Source organism: Erinaceus europaeus, chromosome 9 (assembly GCF_950295315.1).
Source record: "Erinaceus europaeus chromosome 9, mEriEur2.1, whole genome shotgun sequence".
Lineage (NCBI taxonomy): Eukaryota > Metazoa > Chordata > Mammalia > Eulipotyphla > Erinaceidae > Erinaceus > Erinaceus europaeus.
Genome location: NC_080170.1, coordinates 82,289,970 through 82,308,467, shown reverse-complemented (window position 1 = coordinate 82,308,467; position 18,498 = coordinate 82,289,970). Strand labels below are relative to the sequence as shown.

The 18,498-nt window shown below is 39.1% G+C and overlaps 1 protein-coding gene across 2 annotated transcripts in view; it reads left to right on the top strand.

The window, feature by feature from the left end:
* The window catches only part of CFAP91 (cilia and flagella associated protein 91), a 101,658-nt gene that overhangs the window by 53,424 nt on the left and 29,736 nt on the right, over positions 1-18,498 (top strand). For both annotated transcript variants that reach the window (XM_007532112.3, XM_060198307.1), the window contains exons 11-13: positions 10,828-10,944; positions 16,544-16,615; positions 17,194-17,340. In XM_007532112.3, the coding sequence (XP_007532174.1) occupies positions 10,828-10,944; positions 16,544-16,615; positions 17,194-17,340 (336 nt within the window). The remainder of the gene's footprint in view (positions 1-10,827; positions 10,945-16,543; positions 16,616-17,193; positions 17,341-18,498) is intronic.

Sequence of the window (18,498 nt, the reverse complement as noted above, 5' to 3'; positions counted from 1 at the left end):
GCACACAGCCCCCAAAACAATCCTGGAGGTTAGAAAAAAAAAAAAGGAAAAGGAAAAGAATTGAGAGGGAAGGGAGAAAAAAAATGAGAGACGCCTACAGCACTGCTTTGATGCTTGTGAAGCTCTCCCCTCACCAGGTCCTTAAGCTTTATAACATGAATACTCAATAGGGTGTGCCACCACCTGATTCCTGTTTGTCATCTTTGCTAATATTTATTTATTTATTTATTTATTTATTTATTTATTTATTTATTTAAAGGAGACATTAACAAAACCATAGGATAAGAGGGGTACAACTCCACACAATTCCCACCACCAGCTCTCCGTATCCCATCCCGTCCCCTGATAGCTTTCCTATTCTTTATCCCTTTGGCAGTATGGAACCACAGTCATTGTGGGATGCAGAAAGTGGAAGGTCTGGCTTCTGTAATTGCTTCCCCGCTGAACATGGGCATTGACTGGTCAATCCATATTCCCAGCCTGCCTCTCTCTTTCCCTAGTAGGGTGGGGCTCTGGCAAAGCAGAGCTCCAGGACACATTGGTGGGGTTGTCTGTTCAGGGAAGTCTGGTAGCATCATGGAACCTGGTGGCTGAAAAGAGAGTTAACATATAAAGCCAAACAAATTGTTGACCAATCATGGACCTAAAGGCTGGAATAGTGCACATGAAGTGTTGGAGGGCCCTCCATTTTGTAGATAGCTAGTAGGCATATTTTAGTTATATTCCAAAGGGCCTGTGGCTATACTAGGTTTTTTTTTTTTGCCTGAGCCTGAAATCTCACATATAGGTGGATCCAAGTTATTGTCTAGGGAGATGATGTCATGGCTGGAAAAGGACCAGAAAGCTGGATCAGGGAAGAGAGTAGCTCCCTCATATGGGAAAGGGGTATAAATATTGTTGACTGTTAACCCCATCGATTTGGTTTTGTCTGGGGCCCATATTCAGCTTAGGAGCCTGTGTGACCTCTGCATCCCTCTAAATCTGAGCTCACATTCTGTGGTCATGGGTAGGAAATTCCAACATGCCCCAATATTGACCCACCTTCCTCAGGTGTGGCATAGAGTATGTTGTCCAGCCTCCCTTCAGAGGATGGAACATTCTCTACTGTTGTTGATCCAAGTTGAGGGCAAGGTCCTATGCAGGGCCCAAAAAGGAGTCTATTTTGTTGTTCCTGATAAAGATGATCGGTAAAAATGGAGAGAGGGATTTATTTGAGGTCTAGGCCCATCATGTTTGTTTGGGAATCTCAGGACTCCCTGAATAGGGCCCCAGCTGATGGGGTGGCCTGATAGAGACTAAAGAGTCATCATTAAAGTATGTGAGTCTCTTGCCCTTACTCAGCTTTTTTTAAAAAAAATTTTATTTATAAAAAGGAAACATTGACAAAACCATAGGATAAGAGGGGTACAACTTTGCACAGTTCCCATCACCAGACCTCCATATCCCATTCTCTCCCCTGATAGCTTTCCCATTCTTTAACTCTCTGGGAGTATGGACACAAGATCATTGTGGGATGCAGAAGGTTGAAGGTCTGTCTTCTGTAATTGCTTCCCTGCTGAACATGGGTTTTGACAGGTTGATCCATACTCTCAGCCTGTCTCTCGCTTTCCCTAGTGGGGAAGGGCTCTGGGGAAGCAGAGCTCCAAGGCACATTGGTGGGGTTGTCTGTCCAAGGAAGTCTGGTCACATCCTGCTGGCATCTGGCACCTGGTGGCAGAAAAGAGAGTTAACATATAGAGCCAAACAAATTGCTGAACAATCATGGACCTAAAGACTGGAATAGTGCAGATGAAGAGTTGGGGAGGTCCTTCTTTTTTTAGATAGCTAGTAGGCATATTTTAGTTATATTTCAAAGGGCCTATAGCTATACTAGTGTTTTATAAAAACTAGTATAGTGTTTTTGTTTTTGCCTGAGCCTGAAATCTGATATGTAGGTGGCTCCAAGTTATTGTCTGGGGAGATGATGTCATGTCTGGAAAAGGACCAAAAAGCTGGATCAGGGAAGAGAGTAGCTCCCTAATGTGGGAAAGGGGTATAAATATTGTTGACTGTAAACCCCATCGATTTGATGTGATCTGGGGCCCATAATTAGCTTAGGAGCCTGTGTGACCTCTGCATCCCTCTAGATCTGAGCTCACATTCTGTGATCATGAATAGGAACACTCCATGCTGCCCCAGTAATGACCCATCTTCCTCAGGGGTAGCATAGAGTATGTTGTCCATCCTCCCTTTGGAGCATGGGACATTCTCTACCATTGTTGATCCAAGTTGAGGGCAAGGTCCTATGGGGGCCCACAAAGGGGTCTATTTTGTTGTTCCTGATATAAATGACCGGTAACAATAGAGAGAGGGATTTATTCGAGTTCTAGACCCATCAAGTTTGTTTGGGAATCTCTGGATTCCCCGATTAGGGCCCCAGCTGGTGGAATGGCCTGATAGAGACTAAAGAGTCATCATTAAAGTATGCGAGTCTCTTGCCCTTACTCAGCTTTTGCAGTCCTTGCTTTGATAAGGTTAGCTTTGGAGTGAGTGAGAGAACTGTAATAGGAGGTAGGTGAGGAAGGTATCTAAGTCTAATTAGATACTATTTCATTAGGAACTTTATACTGACTCATTGCAGACCATTGTGTATTTTTGCTTTCAGGTATATATTTTGCCCTAGAGTTTATGGATACATGTGAACATATGCTCTATCTCACAGGACCTGGTCTATATCTAGGTTTTGGGACTTTGTTAGGAAATGAACCACCTGGAATGAAATTAGAGAATACTATGAAAGGAAAGGTCTCATCCAAGTAATGAAGCTGAAGGGTTGACATTTCCCACCTGAAGTCTCTGGACACAGTCTGAAGTGAAGCATGCTGAGGTGGTACTCATTGGATTCATTTGATTGGGATTGGCAGATGCAATATTATTTGGTATGAATTGAGAGAAGCCTTCAGGAAAGAGCCCCACCCTAGAGGTTCCAGGACTGGGGGAAATATAGGCTCTATGAAGGAAACATGAGGTAATTGTTGTCTTAGGGTTCAAGAAGAAAATAGATAGTTATTTTTATAATCACATTATTTGGTAATTGGATTAACTTTGAAAAATACCTTTGTTAGGATTTGCTGTATCATACACAACATCACCATAATTTATGTCCTTTGACATTATTTGTATATAGCTGTGCTATATACAACCGGTGGGTTGCTTCTGTTCTCCCTGGTCTAGGCTTTTGGGAGAGTCAACATATCAAAGACTCAGGCTATGTATTAAAAAGACTCAGTCTGTGCTTTAAAATTTTTGAGTCATACAATCAATTTTCCCCTTCTAATATTAATTAAATAGTGATTTATATGACTACAGATTAATAGGAATGTACATAAATACCATTCCCATCAGCAAAAGACTGTGTACCATCATACCTATCCACCCCACCCACACCCGCCACCCTGGGAAGCTGAATATCTACACTCACCTCCACCACAGGGTTTTTATTTTGTTGCCCTACTCCAGATTTAGTCAAATCCTGCTTTTAGTTTACCTTTCTGTTCTTCTCTCTCAACTTCTGTTGATTAGTGGGATCATCCCATACTCATCTTTTTATCTTTCTGACTTAGCTCACTTAACATAATTCCTTCTAGCTCCATCCAAGATGGGTCAGAGAAGGTGGGTTCATTGTTCTTAATAGCTGTATAGTATTCCATTGTGTATATATACCACAGCTTTCTCAGCCACTCATCTGTTGTTGGGCATCTGGGTTGCTTCCAGGTTTTAGCTATTTCGAATTGTGCTGCTATGAACATAGGTGTACACATATCTTTTTGGTTGGGTGTTATGGAGTCCTTGGGGTATATCCCCAGGAGAGGAATTACTGAGTCATATGGAAGGTCCATGTCTAGCCTTGTGAGAGTTCTCCAGACTGCTCTCCTCAGGGGCTGGAACAATTTACATTCCCACCAGCAGTGCAGAAGGCTTCGTCTGTCCCCACAGCCTCTCCAGCATTTGTTGCTGCTGTCCTTTTTGATGTATGCCATTCTCACAGGAGTGAGGTGGTATCTCAGTGTTGTCTTTATTTGCATTCTCTGACAATCAGTGACTTGGAGCAGTTTTCCATGTGTTTGTTAGCCTTTTGGATCTCTTCTGTAGTGAATGTTCTGTTCATATCCTCTGCCCATTTTTGGATGGGGTCATTTGCTTTTTTGGTGCTAAGTTTGCTGAGCTCTTTGTATATTTTGGTGATTAGTCTCTTGTCTGATGTATGGCATGTGAAGATTTTCTTCCATTCTGTGAGGGGTCTCCTTGTTTGTTTCATAGTTTCTTTGGCTATGCAAAAGCTTTTCAGTGTGATGTAGTTCCATTGATTTGTTTCTGCTTTAGTCTTCCTTACAATTAGGTTTGTATCATCAAAGATGTGTTGAGATTTAGATGGGAAAGTGTTCCACCAATGTTTTCCTCTAAGTATTTGATAGTTTCTGGTCTAACATCCATGTCCTTGATCCATTTGGAGATGATTTTTGTTTCTGGTGAGATAAGGTTTAGTTTCATTCTTCTGCATGTTTCAACCGTTTTCCAGCACCATTTATTGAAGAGAACCTCCTTTCTCCATTTGATACTTTGGGGCGCCTTATCAAAGATTAGATATCCATAGGTGTGGGTGTTTAGTTATGGGCTTTCAAATCTGTTCCACTGGTCTGTGTGCCTATTTTTGTTCCAGTACCAGGCTGTTTTGATGATGATGGCCATATAATATAGTTTGAGATCTGGGAGTGTGATGTCTCCATTTTTGTTTCTTTTCCTCAAGATTGTTTAGGCAATTCTAGGTTTTTTTCTGGTGCTAATATCTTTTTTTTAATTGAGACTTAGCTTTGGTGCAATACATCAAACCAGTCCAAGTTTTATTTTGTATTCTCTTTCTGTTCTTAAATCTCTATTACAATTTTTAAACTTGTGATTATCAACATGCTTTAAATTTTACAAAATTTCAGGAACTTAAACTATTTTTATTTTTAAGGATTTTATTTATTATGTATATGTATATATATATTGCATATTGGATAGACACAGAAATTGAGAGGGAAGAGGGAGATAGATAGATAGACACCTGCAGCACTGCTTCACCACTTATGAAGTGTTCCCCCTACAGGTGGGGACCAAGAACTTGAATCTGGGTCCTTGTTCAGTGTAATTTGTGTACTCAACCAGGTGTGCTGCCATCTGCAACCCCCCCCCCCACATTTATTTTATTTGAATGAGAGAGACCACACACATTTATTTTATTTGAATGAAAGAGAGAGACCACACATATTTATTTTATTTGAATGAAAGAGAGAGAGAGAGAGAGAGAGACCAAGACCAGAGCACTGCTCATCTCTGGCTTATGGTGGTGTTGGGAATTGGACTTGGGACCTCAGAACCTCAGGTGTGAAGGTCATTTGTCCAACCACCATTATGCTGTCTCCCCGGCCTCCTTAAACTTCTTTTCTGATTAATTTCTATTTTTATTTTTATTTTTTTAATATTTATTTTATTTATTTATTCCCTTTTGTTGCCCTTGTTGTTTTTTATTGTTGTAGCTATTATTGTTGTTGTCGTTGTTGGATAGGACAGAGAGAAATGGAGAGAGGAGGGGAAGACAGAGAGGAGGAGAGAAAGATAGACACCTGCAGACCTGCTTCACTGCCTGTGAAGCAACTCCCCTGCAGGTGGGGAGCCAGGGTTTGAACCAGGATCCTTATGTCGGTCCTTGTGCTTTGCGCCACCTGCGCTTAACCCGCTGCGCTACAGCCCGACTCCCCTTCTGATTAATTTCTAATGCCCAAGTCTATCTCCAAATAACTCACCTGTAGTGTAGGTACCTTACAACAGATCATTCCCAGTTTCTTCTTGCCATCACAGTGACTTTTCTGTCATTCATTTCGCTGGTCCATATGTTATAATCACACAATATAGTTTTACTACTTTTTTTCCTATTATTTCTAGAACTGCCTGCCTATCTATAATTTTGCCTAATAATTTTTTCTATGTTCCTGTCTTCTCTTCCTTTCTAAGTCATGCCTACACCTATTTACTACTTCCAAATGTCTTTCCTTTCTTCCTCTTCTATTTCTGAGTCCTAATAGAATTGGACTTCATGCCTGCTAGTCATCTTCCCCTAAAGTTTCTCCTTCTCTGGGATTATGGACCAAAATTCTTTTTGGGTTACAGAAAGTAGGAGTTCTGGCTTCTGTAATGGTTTCTTTGCTGGACAAGGGAGTTGGCAGGTCAATCCATACCTCCAGTCCAGGTGAACACATAGGTGAGAAGACCTCACATTCATATACTATTCTTGTTCTATCTCCCCTCTAGACTTTTGGATGAGATGTCATTCAGTGGAGTCTACCAGTTTCAAATACTGATTGAAATTCAAGAAGTGATTAAGTATCAAATTTATGTCTAGGCAAGGCATATTCATAGCCCTACATCATATCATTTTCAGAATGCAGAATCACAGGTGTATGAAGGCACAGATTGTAAAATTTGAAAACCTTTGTTAGTTTAAAAAAAATATTTATTGATTCCCTTTTGTTGGCCTTGTTGTTTATTGTTGTATTTATTATTGTTTTTGTTATTGATGTCATCGTTGTTAGATAGGACAGAGAGAAATGGAGAGAGGAGGGGAAGACGGGGGGGTGAGAGAAAGACACCTGCAGAACTGCTTCACCGTCTGTGAAGCAACTCCACTGCAGGTGGGGAGCCGGGGGCTCCTAGCCTGATCCATACTCCGGTCCTTGAGCTTTGCGCCACGTGCGCTTAACCCACTGAGCTACCGCCCGACTCCCAAAACTTTGTTATTTTAACATAGTAATCATGGAAGAGTAATATCAAAATGACATAAAATAATTTCCCCAGGACAATATTCCAGGCAATTCTGGATAGAAGTTTAGGCTGCACTATAATTTTGATGCCTTGTCCAGTTGCTTTTGGCATATAATAGACTAAATGTTTACCATTTTTAAGCATTTTCTTAATATTATAACATTAATTTATATTCTCTTAGTTTTGCTTTCCAAGGCAGCTATGAGGCTAAGAGTGAAGAAATTCTCAAATATTTTATTGTTGGCTCAATAAAACTTACATTACTTTTTGTTGGGCTTTTGTTGGACACTTTTTGAACAATTAAAGTCTAATTTTTCTCAAATTTTGAATTATTTTGTCTTCTTTTATTCTTGTATATAGAATTTACTTATTGATTACAAATATGTCACATAGCAAAAATGTTATGAGCTATACAAGAATATCAACTGAAATATTTCCTCTCTATTCCTGTCTGCTGGCTATTAGAAGCAGTTGACATTTTCAGTTATATAGCTCTGCTTCCATTTTAAAAATAGAAACAGATATGAATATATCTTCAAATACATATGTATTTGTATATATATGTGTATTCATGGGTATATATAGAAATACATATACATAGAAGTGTCAAAAACTCACAAACACAAATGATAGTATATATAAGACTATTCTGCATGCTTTTGTTTTTGTTTTTATGTCTCATGGAGATCATTCTATGTCTGTACTACCAGGAAAGTTTGTCAAATTTTATTTTGCATGATATGTCATTATCTAGTAAATTGTATGGTAATAACTAGCCCCCTTTTGATTATTGTTTATATTATTTTCAACTTTTTGGTATTAAAAACCATGCTGCAATGAGTAACATTGCTTGCATATAGTTTTGGCATACATGTGAATACATTTAGAAGAAAATTCCTAGACATTGCTGGCCTACAATATATGCACATTTATAATTTTTGTGCGCATTGGCAACTTTTCTTATATAAATGAAGTGCTACTTCCAGCAATGTGTGTGAGTGCCTGTCTTTCCCACATTCTCATCAACACACCTTATGAATGGTTGGTTTTAAAATCCTTCATTCATAAGATGCTTGAGTTTAGAATTATTAATTGCTTTCAGACTACTTCTGCTTTCTATTGACTTATTAGTTGGTGTTGTTAGAATACTATTACACACTTTCTGTCAGCTTCCTTACAAAGAAATTCAGAGAGACTATTAGAGCCACATAAATTTCATGTTTTACTACAGCATATATATATTTCTATTAGTTTCAGGTTTTGGCTCAGTGCTTGTTTTAAAACTTATCTTTGTGGGATAAAGGTATTAACAACAAACAAAAAGTTTTTATTTGATGAAAAAGTCACTAAGACATGACTATAAAATCACAAAGTTCAGAATTTATAATGATTTTAAGTTGTATACCTCCCTCTGGCTGAAAATGGGACCAATAAACTAAAGTTTATGTTGTGTAAATTTTGGTAATAAAAAAAGTGTGGAATAGAAACACAGAGTCTTTCACAGGAAATAAGTTGATTTTCAGAAATCCTCATTTATTTCTTCAAGGCCAATTTAATGATTCCCTGTACCGCTATAACAAGAAAACATTTTAAATATTTAAGCTACTTACTATACAGAAAATTCTCTATTACCTAGATCAAAAGTTCTCTATTGCCTTGGTATAGTAGTTAGGCCAGGGATTTGATGCAGGGTTTATGTAGAACACCAAATTATTGCATGTATTAGGCCTGATTTCAGCCCTCAGTGCCTCATATGCCAGAATGGTTCTCTAGTTCTCTCTCTCTCTCCTTTTTCTTTCATAAAAATAAATACATTTTGGGAGTTGGGTGGTAGTGCAGCGGGTTAAGCGCAGGTGGCGCAAAGCACAAGGACCGGCGTAAGGATACTGGTTCCAGTCCCCGGCTCCCCAACTACAGGGGAGTCAATTTACAGGCAGTGAAGCAGGCCTGCAGGTGTCTTTCTCTCCCCCGTCTGTCTTCCCCTCCTATCTCCATTTCTCTCTGTCCTATCCAACAATGATGACAACAATAACACCTACAACAATAAAAAGGTCAACAAGAGGGAATAAATAAATAAATTTTAAAAATAATAAATACATTTTGAAAAACATACAGGAATGAGGGTTTTGCCTGCATATAAATTACAGAACTTTTTTTCTTTTTAAAATTTTTTTAAATATTTTAAAAATACTTTTATATTACAGAATTACATGTCAACGGTGTGGGTCTAAATCCACACCGTTCCCACCACCAGAGTTCTTAATCTTCACTTCACTCTCCCCACTGCAATTCACCACAGTTCCCCTAAAGTTGTAGACATGGGCCAACCATCTTCTCTACAACTATCTGTCCACATTTATACATAGTTGCCCCTTCTTTTTCTTTTCTTTTTTAATTGGGGAATTAATGTTTTACATTCAACAATAAGTACAACATAACACAACAATAAGTACATGCATAACATTCCCCAGTTTCCCATATAACAATACAACCCCCACTAGGTCCTCTGAATCCTTCTTGGACCTGTATTCTCCCCACCCACCCACCCAGGGTCTTACTTTGGTGCAATACGCCAATTCCATTTCAGGTTCTACTTCTGTTTTCTTTTTCTGATTCAATCCTCTCTTTTCCTCTAAGCCATTCATGACATTGTAACTACTTCCATATGTCCCTCTCCTTTTCCTTCTCTCTCTCTGGGTGCTGATGGAGCTGGAGTGCAGAGTGCTCTTATCTTCATCCTATCACTTCTCCCCAGCTGGGAGTATGGATCAAGGTTGTTTATGGGGAGCAGAAGGTAGGAGTTCTGGCTTCTGTAGCTGCTTCTCTGCTGAGCATGGGTGTTGACAGGTCGATCCATACCCCCAGCCCGTTTCTATCTTTCCCTAGTGGACCAGAGCTCTGGAGATGGGAGGGTCCAGGACACATTGGTGAGGTCGTCTGCCCAGAGAAATTGGGGTGGAGTCATGGTAGCATCTGTAACTTGGTGTCTGGAAAGTGGTATGACCTAAGTTGAGACAAGATGGTTAATGAACAGGAACCAGAAAGTAGGATCAGAGCAGATGAGATTAGGGATTTTAGGGTAGAAGAAAGCTAGGAGAACCACTCTAGGCATGTTCTTGGGGGCATACAACTATAGTAGTTTTACTTGAGTTTGGTGGCTAGCGTGATATTAGATGAGAATATTGTCTGAGCAAATGGTGTCAGGGTGGATAAAAAGGCTAGAAAGTTGGATTAGGGAAAGGAGTAGCTCCCATTCTTATAAAATAAATTCTGTGGCTAAAATTAACTATTTACCTCCATCCACCTGCTCCAAGGCCCACATATAAATGCATATTTATATTTAATTCCAGAGCCTGTGTAACCTCTAAGTCCCTATTGGTCTGAGCTTATAGCTCATGGTCACATTTGAAGAATATTGCAAACTGTACTCATTTCAGGACCAGTCTTTTTCAAGTGGCAGGGCAGGATACCCCTAGCCTCCCTTCAGAGACTGGGGCTATCCCTACCTAAATGATAGAACTTTAAAAACTCAAATATAATCTAAAATTTCCTACTCTTTGATTAATATGGATACACCTAAAATGTAATGTTTAGTGACTGTTTAACTTAGCCCTTAACTTATCCTTAGAAATAGCACCCTTGGGAGATACAAACACTCCTATTTATTTACTTACTTACTTACTTACTTACTTACTTACTTACTTACTTACCTACTTACTTACTTACTTACTTATTTATTTAACCAGAGCACTGATCAGCTCTGGCTTATGGTGCTACAGGGGACTGAACCTTAGACTTTGGAGCCTCAGGTATGAGAGTCTCTTTGCATAACCAATATGCTTATCTACCCCTGCCCACAACCACTTTCTCAAAGTGACCTAACATAGTCATAGAGAAGATTGTTTCTTATTTACATTCAAACTTGTGGTCTATATTTGTTAGTAGAATAAAATATAAAGGTAAGAAGTGACATTGGTGTTATTTCAGGCACTGCTGGATAAGAAGAATAAAGTGCCTGAACAGAAGAAATCACTACGCTTTCTTGAGAAAAAGCCTATACCTAAACCTCGGCTGCCAACTCCAACCTTGGAAATGAGTTCCAATGTAAGTTTGAAACTTTTTACTTGAACTAAATTTAGTATTGCTGTCAGTTTATTCTTTGGGTAGTTTGAGTTAAAAAAATAATAATAAAGCTTAATAGTGTTAGTTCCTCAAGATCTTATATTGCCTTGACCCTTATGTTTCAAACATCAAAATCAAGCAAAATGAAATGAAATCAAGAGGCTGGGATATGGCTTACCTGGACAAGGAATTATGATCAAGACCCCAGCTACTATATGGGAACTCCTTACAGAAGGGAAGCTTCATGAACTGTGAAATAGTGCCTCTCCTTCTCTCTCTTTCTTTCTTTCTTTCTTTCTTTCTTTCTTTCTTTCTTTCTTTCTTTCTTTCTTTCTTCCTTTCTCTCTCTCTCTCTCTGTCTCTGTCTCTTACTTTATATAAAAAGAAGAATGGAAAGGAAAAGGGCCAGCAAAACAGCTCAACTACATAGTGCACCTATGGCATGCCTGTGACACTAGTTCAAGCCCAACCTCCACTGAACTGGAGGAAGCTTTAGTGCTGTGGTATCTTTCCCTCTCTCCCTCTCTTTATCTATCTTTTAAAAAAAATCTCAAAGCAGTGAAGTTCTAGCGATGAGAAATAACAAATAAATAAGAGTCTGTCATGATTGGTGGAATGGAGCAGGCATGAAACCTGAGCAAAACAAACAAACCCTGGCAGAAAAATAAAAGAAATGAAACCTAAGCCTAGTATTTTTCAAAAGTGAAAACAGAGAACAACAAATAATGGCTTAGAGTTCACTCTGATAAAGGTCATATCCTGCCTTCATTATTTTTCAAACTCAGTTTGGTCAATGTACCAGAATTCATTCAGTTTTATTTTATTTTTCTTATTTGTCTGTGATTTAATAATGATTAACAATATTCTAAGATAAGAGGAGTATAGTTCCATATAGTTCCCACCAGCAGAGTTCTGTGTCCCATCCCTTCCATTGGAAACTTCCCTATTCTCTCTCTTTCTTTCTTTCTTCCTTCCTTCCTTCCTTCCTTCCTTTCTTTCTTACTGTTGATTTAATAATGATTGACAAGATTGTGAGATAAGAGGGGTACAATTCCATACAGTTCCCGCCACCAGAGTTTCATATCCCATCCCCTCCATTGGAAGCATCCCTATTCTTTATCCCTCTGGGAGTATAGACTAAAGATCTTTATAGGGTGCAGAAGGTGGGAAGTCTGGCTTCTGTACAGGCTCCTAAGCTAAGTATGGATAGACATGGGTCCTAAGTCAGATCAGTGAGGTTTACAGTTAGCACTATTTATATACTTTTCTCATATTTGGGAGTTACTCTCTGCCCTGATCCAACTTCTAGTCCTGTTCCCAACTCTGACACCATCCTTCCAGATAATAATTTTAGCCCACCTGCATGTTAGCTATGGGGCTTAGGCATAAATTAGCAAAGTCATGGGCTCCTTGGAATATAACCAAAATAGACTTCCTACCATCTTCTAACATGAAGACCTCAAATCTCATCTGCTATATTTTTTACATTTAGGTTCCTGATTATTAAACAATTTAAACAAACTTTATATCTCAATGCTTTTCAACCACCAAGTTGCAGATGCTACCATGATGCCAACCTGACTTCCATGTCAGATAACCTCACCAATGAGTCCTGGAACCCCACCTCCCCAGAGCCCTACTACACTAGGGAAAGATAGAAACAGGCTAAGAGTATAGATTGACCTGCCAATGCCCATGTCCAGTGGAGAAGCAATTGCAGAAACTTCCCTACCCTTTATCCTTCTGGGATTATGGACCAGGGTTCTTCATGGGGTGCAGAAAGTGAAAGGTTTGGCTTCTCTAATTTCTTCTCTGCTGGACGTGGACATGGGCAGATTGATCTATACCCCTAGTCTGCTTCTAATTCTCCCTAGTGAGTTAGGGCTCTGGAGAGGTGAGATTTTGGGACACACTGGTGTCATTGTCAGCCCAGGGAAATCAAGATGGAATCATAGTAGCATCTGCAACTTGTTGACTGAAAGGTGGCAGAATACAAAGCAGGACAAATTGTTTAATAAACCAGAACACTAAAGTAGGAACAGAGCAGATGAAATTAGGGACCTTCGGGTAGGAAGAAGCTTGGGGATCTATTTCAGGTATGCTCCAAGGAGCCTATGACTTCAGAAATTTTTGCCTAAGCCTGATAGCTAACATGCAGGTAGACAATGGTGTCAGAGTTGAAAATAGGGCTAGAAAGTTGGATTAGGGCAGAGAGTAGCTCCCAAACATGAGGAAAGTATCTAAATACCATTAACTGTTGACCTCATTTATCTGACCTACAGCCCATATATATTCATATTTAGCGGAGGAACCTGTGTATTTTCTGAGTCCCTGTCAGTCAGCTTGCAGTCCATGACCATGAAACATTTGAGGCTGCACTCATTTCAGGACCTGTCTTCCTCACGTGGCAGAGTAGGCTGACCCTGTCTCCCTTTGAAGAGTGGGACAGCCCCTACCATTGTTGCTCTGTAGTGAGGGCAAGGTCTTAAACAGGTCCACAAAAGGGCTTATGATGATGTTCCTGATAGAAGTTACCAGTGATGTTAGAGAGAGGGACATATTAGAGGTCTAGGCCCACCATATCTATGTGAGAATCCAGGGATTCCCTGACTAGAACCCCAGATGATGGGATGGACTGGTATTGACCCAAAAAGGCCATCATTAAGTTTAGCCAGTCTCTTGTTTTTGTAGACCTTTCTTTATTTGATGAGGTTAGACTTTCTCTTAGTTGTTAAATCATTGAGTATCATTCGTTTTAACCAAACCAGTATTGGGTTTATGGGATTTGGCTTCAAGTTAGGGAGGGAATAGACCTAGGGTTTAAGTGAGATTTAAGTTAACCTTAAGTTTTACTGCATTTATTTGTTTGATGATTATAATAGAGGTTGTAATAGGGCACAATAGTTGTTCCTTGGTTGATATATATATATATTTGCCAGTATATCTCTTGGCCAATTGTATACAGTGTTTCTTCTAAAGATTATCTAGTGACACTAATGATATTGATGTCAGAAGAGATTAGAAGCTATCTCTTAGTTTCTTTTGTGTAGTTAATTGAGTAGATAAAGTGAGGGAAGTGAGGTGGGGGGTATAGATTCCCTAACTAGGGCCCCAGATGATGGAAAGAGTTGAAATTAACCAAAAGGGCCCTCATTAAAGTGTGCCAATCTCTTGCCTTTATCCTATTCTGTAGTCCTTACCTTATCTAATGAGGTTAGACTTCAAGTGATTGAGGGAAGTGAAGTAGGGGGTAGGAGAGGAGGGTTTCTAGGCCTAAGTAGTAAATATTTTATTAGATACTTTATGGTGTCTTCTTTAGGTCTTGCTACTTGCTTGTTGAGCTTATTAAGTCTAAGTCTAATCATAGCAAACTATTAAGCACTTTCACTTTGAAGTATATAGTTTCCTCCAATTTATTGGGTACACACTGGGCTTAAATTGCAAAAGCATTTCTAAAAACAACATTTTTCCAAATACTAAATTACCGAAATACTAAATTGGTGCAGTCAGTATCTAAGATATGGCTATTTGTAGATAGCATTAAGAGGCATAAGTCATGGTGAGGTCACATAATGATTCATTCAGTTTTAAGGGACCTACTCAGACTACTCATGTTAATATGAAACTGCTATAGATGCCACAGTGCAAATGTATAACTTTACAGAGACCTGTGGCTGTGTGATGGACTGGAAGTTTCCTCTTCACAGGTTAGCCCATTCTCCCTCAATATAGGGCAATTCTTACAAGAAACTAAATTGTATTTAGCAAGTTGGTGTGCTTTGCCAGAGGGAGGACACTTGACAGGAAATGTCACTAACATCTCTGCTGGGTCATTTCTGTGGAGAAATTGGAAAGCTCCCACTGACTAATTGTGCTTATGGACAACATAATGCCATTGATATGTAGGTGAAAATCCCATGGAACTGCTCATTCCAACACATTTCTTACCTGAAGTCTTACTTCCTTTTACACTCAGAGACAACTTAATTCAATTTGCAGATTCTACTTTTCCTACTTTCAACATATAACTATGTAAAGTGATTTTTATGAATGACTAAAAACTTGTTCATCATTTTCATCTTAACTAAATTCTTCTGAGTTGAGCTTACACTTTAGACTTTGTATCAGATTAGCTGTATTCTTTATCAACTCACAAACACAAAAAACAAATGTAGAAGGGAGGCTATAAACAATATTCAGAAAGGTTTTTTGCTTGAAAGAATCATAGCAAAATGACAGAAATAGCTTCATTTGTCTATATTTCTGCATGTAAGTAGAGAAGGTTTTTTTATTTTTGATATCATTTGTTAATGACATCTTAAGTATGATGAAAAACAATAATGAATGTTAATGATACAGAGAGTAACATTTAAAATACTACGTAGTCAGTGAGGACAGGAACCATGTTTAATTTCTTTTTTTAATTTTTTTTATATTTTGTTTATTTTCCTTTTTGTTGCCCTTGTTTTTTATTGTTGTAGTTATTGTTGTTGTTGTTATTATGTCGTCATTGTTGGATAGGACAGAGAGAAATGAACAGAGGAGGGGAAGACAGGGGAAGAGAAAGAGAGAGACCTGCAGACCTGCTTCACCGCCTGTGAAGCGATTCCCATGCAGGTGGGGAGATGGGGGCTCAAACCGGGATCCTTACTGTGGTCCTTGGGCTTTGCACCACACACTTAACCCGCTGTGTTACCACCGGACTCCTTCCGTGTTTTATTTCTCTTTCAATTCTTCTGCTGGGGGAGTCCGGGCGGTAGTGCAGCAGGTTAAGCTCAGGTGGCACAAAGCACAAGGACCGGTGTAAGGATCCCTGTTCCAGCCCCCAGCTCCCCACCTGCAGGGGAGTCGCTTCATAAGCGGTGAAGCAGGTCTGCAGGTGTCTATCTTTCTCTCCCCGTCTTCCCCTCCTCTCTCCAATTCTCTCTGTCCTATCCAACCACAATAACATCAGTAACAAAAACAATAATAACTACAACAATAAAACAATAAGGAAAAAAAAGGGAATTCATAAATAAATAAATTATTCTGCTGGGGCCGGGTGGTGGCGCATCTGGTTGAGCGCATGTGTTACAGTGCGCAAGGACCTGGGTTCAAGCCATGAGTCCCCACCTGCAGAGGAAAAGCTTCAGAAGTGGTGAAGTAGTGCTGCAGGTGTCTCTCTGTCTCTCTCCCCCCATCTCCCTCTTCCTTTCAATTTCTGGCTGTCCCAATTCAATAAATAAATAAAGATAATAAATTTTTTTAAATTCTTCTGGCACCTAACACAGTATCTTTTTTAAAAAATAAAAGCTCTTTTATATTTTTATTTTTATCTATTTATTAGATAGAGACAGCCAGAGATAGAGAAGAAGAGGGGATAGAGAGACACCTGCAACACTGCTTCACCACTTGCAAAGCTTTCCCCCTCAGGTGGAGACCAGAGACTCAAACCCATTTCCTTGTGCGTTATAACACTTGCATTCAACCAGGTGTGCCACCATCTAGCCCCACAAAGTCTCTTTTGATGTAAATATTTAAAAAAAAATGACACTAACTGCTATTATCATCAAGCTGTGTTTTTCCATTTTTTTTCTTTTAGGAAGAAGAAGATATAGAAATGGCTGTGATCTACCTTCAAAAGTTACTCCGGGGCAGAGTCATTCAGAACATTGTATGTAGGGTTCAGCCATTGGTCCTATGTTTCTCCTTTAAGAATAGATTTATAAAATGCATGTGTACTTGGTTTCCTTAGGGTGAATTCCCTCCTCTTTCCTGCTGTCCTCTAGAATTATACTCCTGAAATACCTCCCCACTCCTCTCTACTAAAATAGTTTGACCAAGTGGATGGCAGTCTCAAAGAAAGAAGGAAATAACCTGCCTGTTTGCCACAGTTGCACCAAAAGACTCTGTAGAACTAGTTTCTTTCATGAAATTGCTAATTCCAATTGTTTTCTTACCTGAAGTTTTACTGTTAAGATATCACACACACTAAGTAGATTCCCTGACTTCTGCAGAGTCATAAAATAGTTGAGTTTGCATATTGCTAACAGTACCTGGCTTAAAAATGAACTTATAAATAGCTAACTACAGTTTTGAGTCTTGACTGTATGCCTACTTTACTTTGCTCCACATAGATCATCCCTCCCCCCGCATTCAATAATCTCATTGTGCAGGCAAGTAATCTTCCTGGCACAAGAGACACTAATTTGAAGGTCTTTATTTCATTTGATTGGATTTGATTTGATACAGATGTTTGAAGGAAAAGAAAAGCGATTGGAGTTGATCCAGGAGCTGCGCACCAGTCACGCACTTCAGGGAGATGACAGGCTGGTGAAGAAAGTTGAGAAGCAAGTGACCTTGGCCTTACAACGGCAGAGAAATTTGCATGAGCACAAGGTTATTTCATTTTCATTCTTGCCACTTTCTTGTTACATTATTCTTCTTGGTTTTTATTCTTTTTTAAATTTTATTTTAAAAGGAGACATTAAAAAAACCGTAGAATAGGAGGGGTACAACTCCACACAATTCCCACCACCAGATCTCTATATCCCATCCCCTTCCCTGATAGCTTTCCTATTCTTTATGGTGACAATAAATGGAATGGCGTCAAGGAAACATACCCTGCAGTCCCATGATTCTGTCACAGTCCACATTTTAAAACACTGCTATTACTCTTCATAATTTGAACATGCTCTCACAGAGTTGAATTTGGTCTTTCCTTCTATATTTGAAAAAAAATTAATCAAAGAAAGAAAAGGAAGGATAAAGAAAAGAAGCCTTTGAGATGTTGCAATGGAGAGAGTGCTGAATTTGTGAGCATGAACTGCTGAGTTCAAGCCCTGACACACATATGCCAGAATGATGCTCTGGGTATCTCTCTCCCTCCCATTAATTAGTAAATAAATCTTTAGAAATACAAAATCTTAGGGAGTCGGGCGGTAACACAACAGGTTAAGTGGCTTAAGGATCCCAGTTCAAGCCCCTGGCTCCCCACCTGCAGGGGAGTTACTTCACAGGTAGTGAAGCAGGTCTGCAGGTGTCTGTCTTTTCTTTTCCCTCTCTGTCTTCCCCTCCTCTTTCCATTTCTGTCTGTCCTATCCAACAATGATGACATCAATAACAACAACCACAACAATAAAAACAAGGGCAACAAAAGGAAATAAAATATTTTAAAAAACCTTCCTAAAAATATATATATATAAATCTTTATTAACCACCAAAATAGCTCATTTGTATAGTGTTGCTGCTTTGACATGTGCATAGCCCAGGCGTAAACATCAGTGCTGTGTTGTTGTTGTTTTTTGTCCACCACCCCCCCAAAAAAGCCCACATTTTAAAGTTATTTTCCTTCCAATTTTTGTTAATTATTTGGTGGCTGTAGTTTATTTCAGTTAGCAGGTGAGTAAAGTAATAAATAAGTAATAAATTCAATAAACACTTCTATATTTAGAACTGCATTCTGGCTAAGCTTCATATGAAACTTTTTTAAGACATTATTATTTTTTATATTTATTTATTTTCCCTTCTGTTGCCATTGTTGTTTTTTTTTAAATT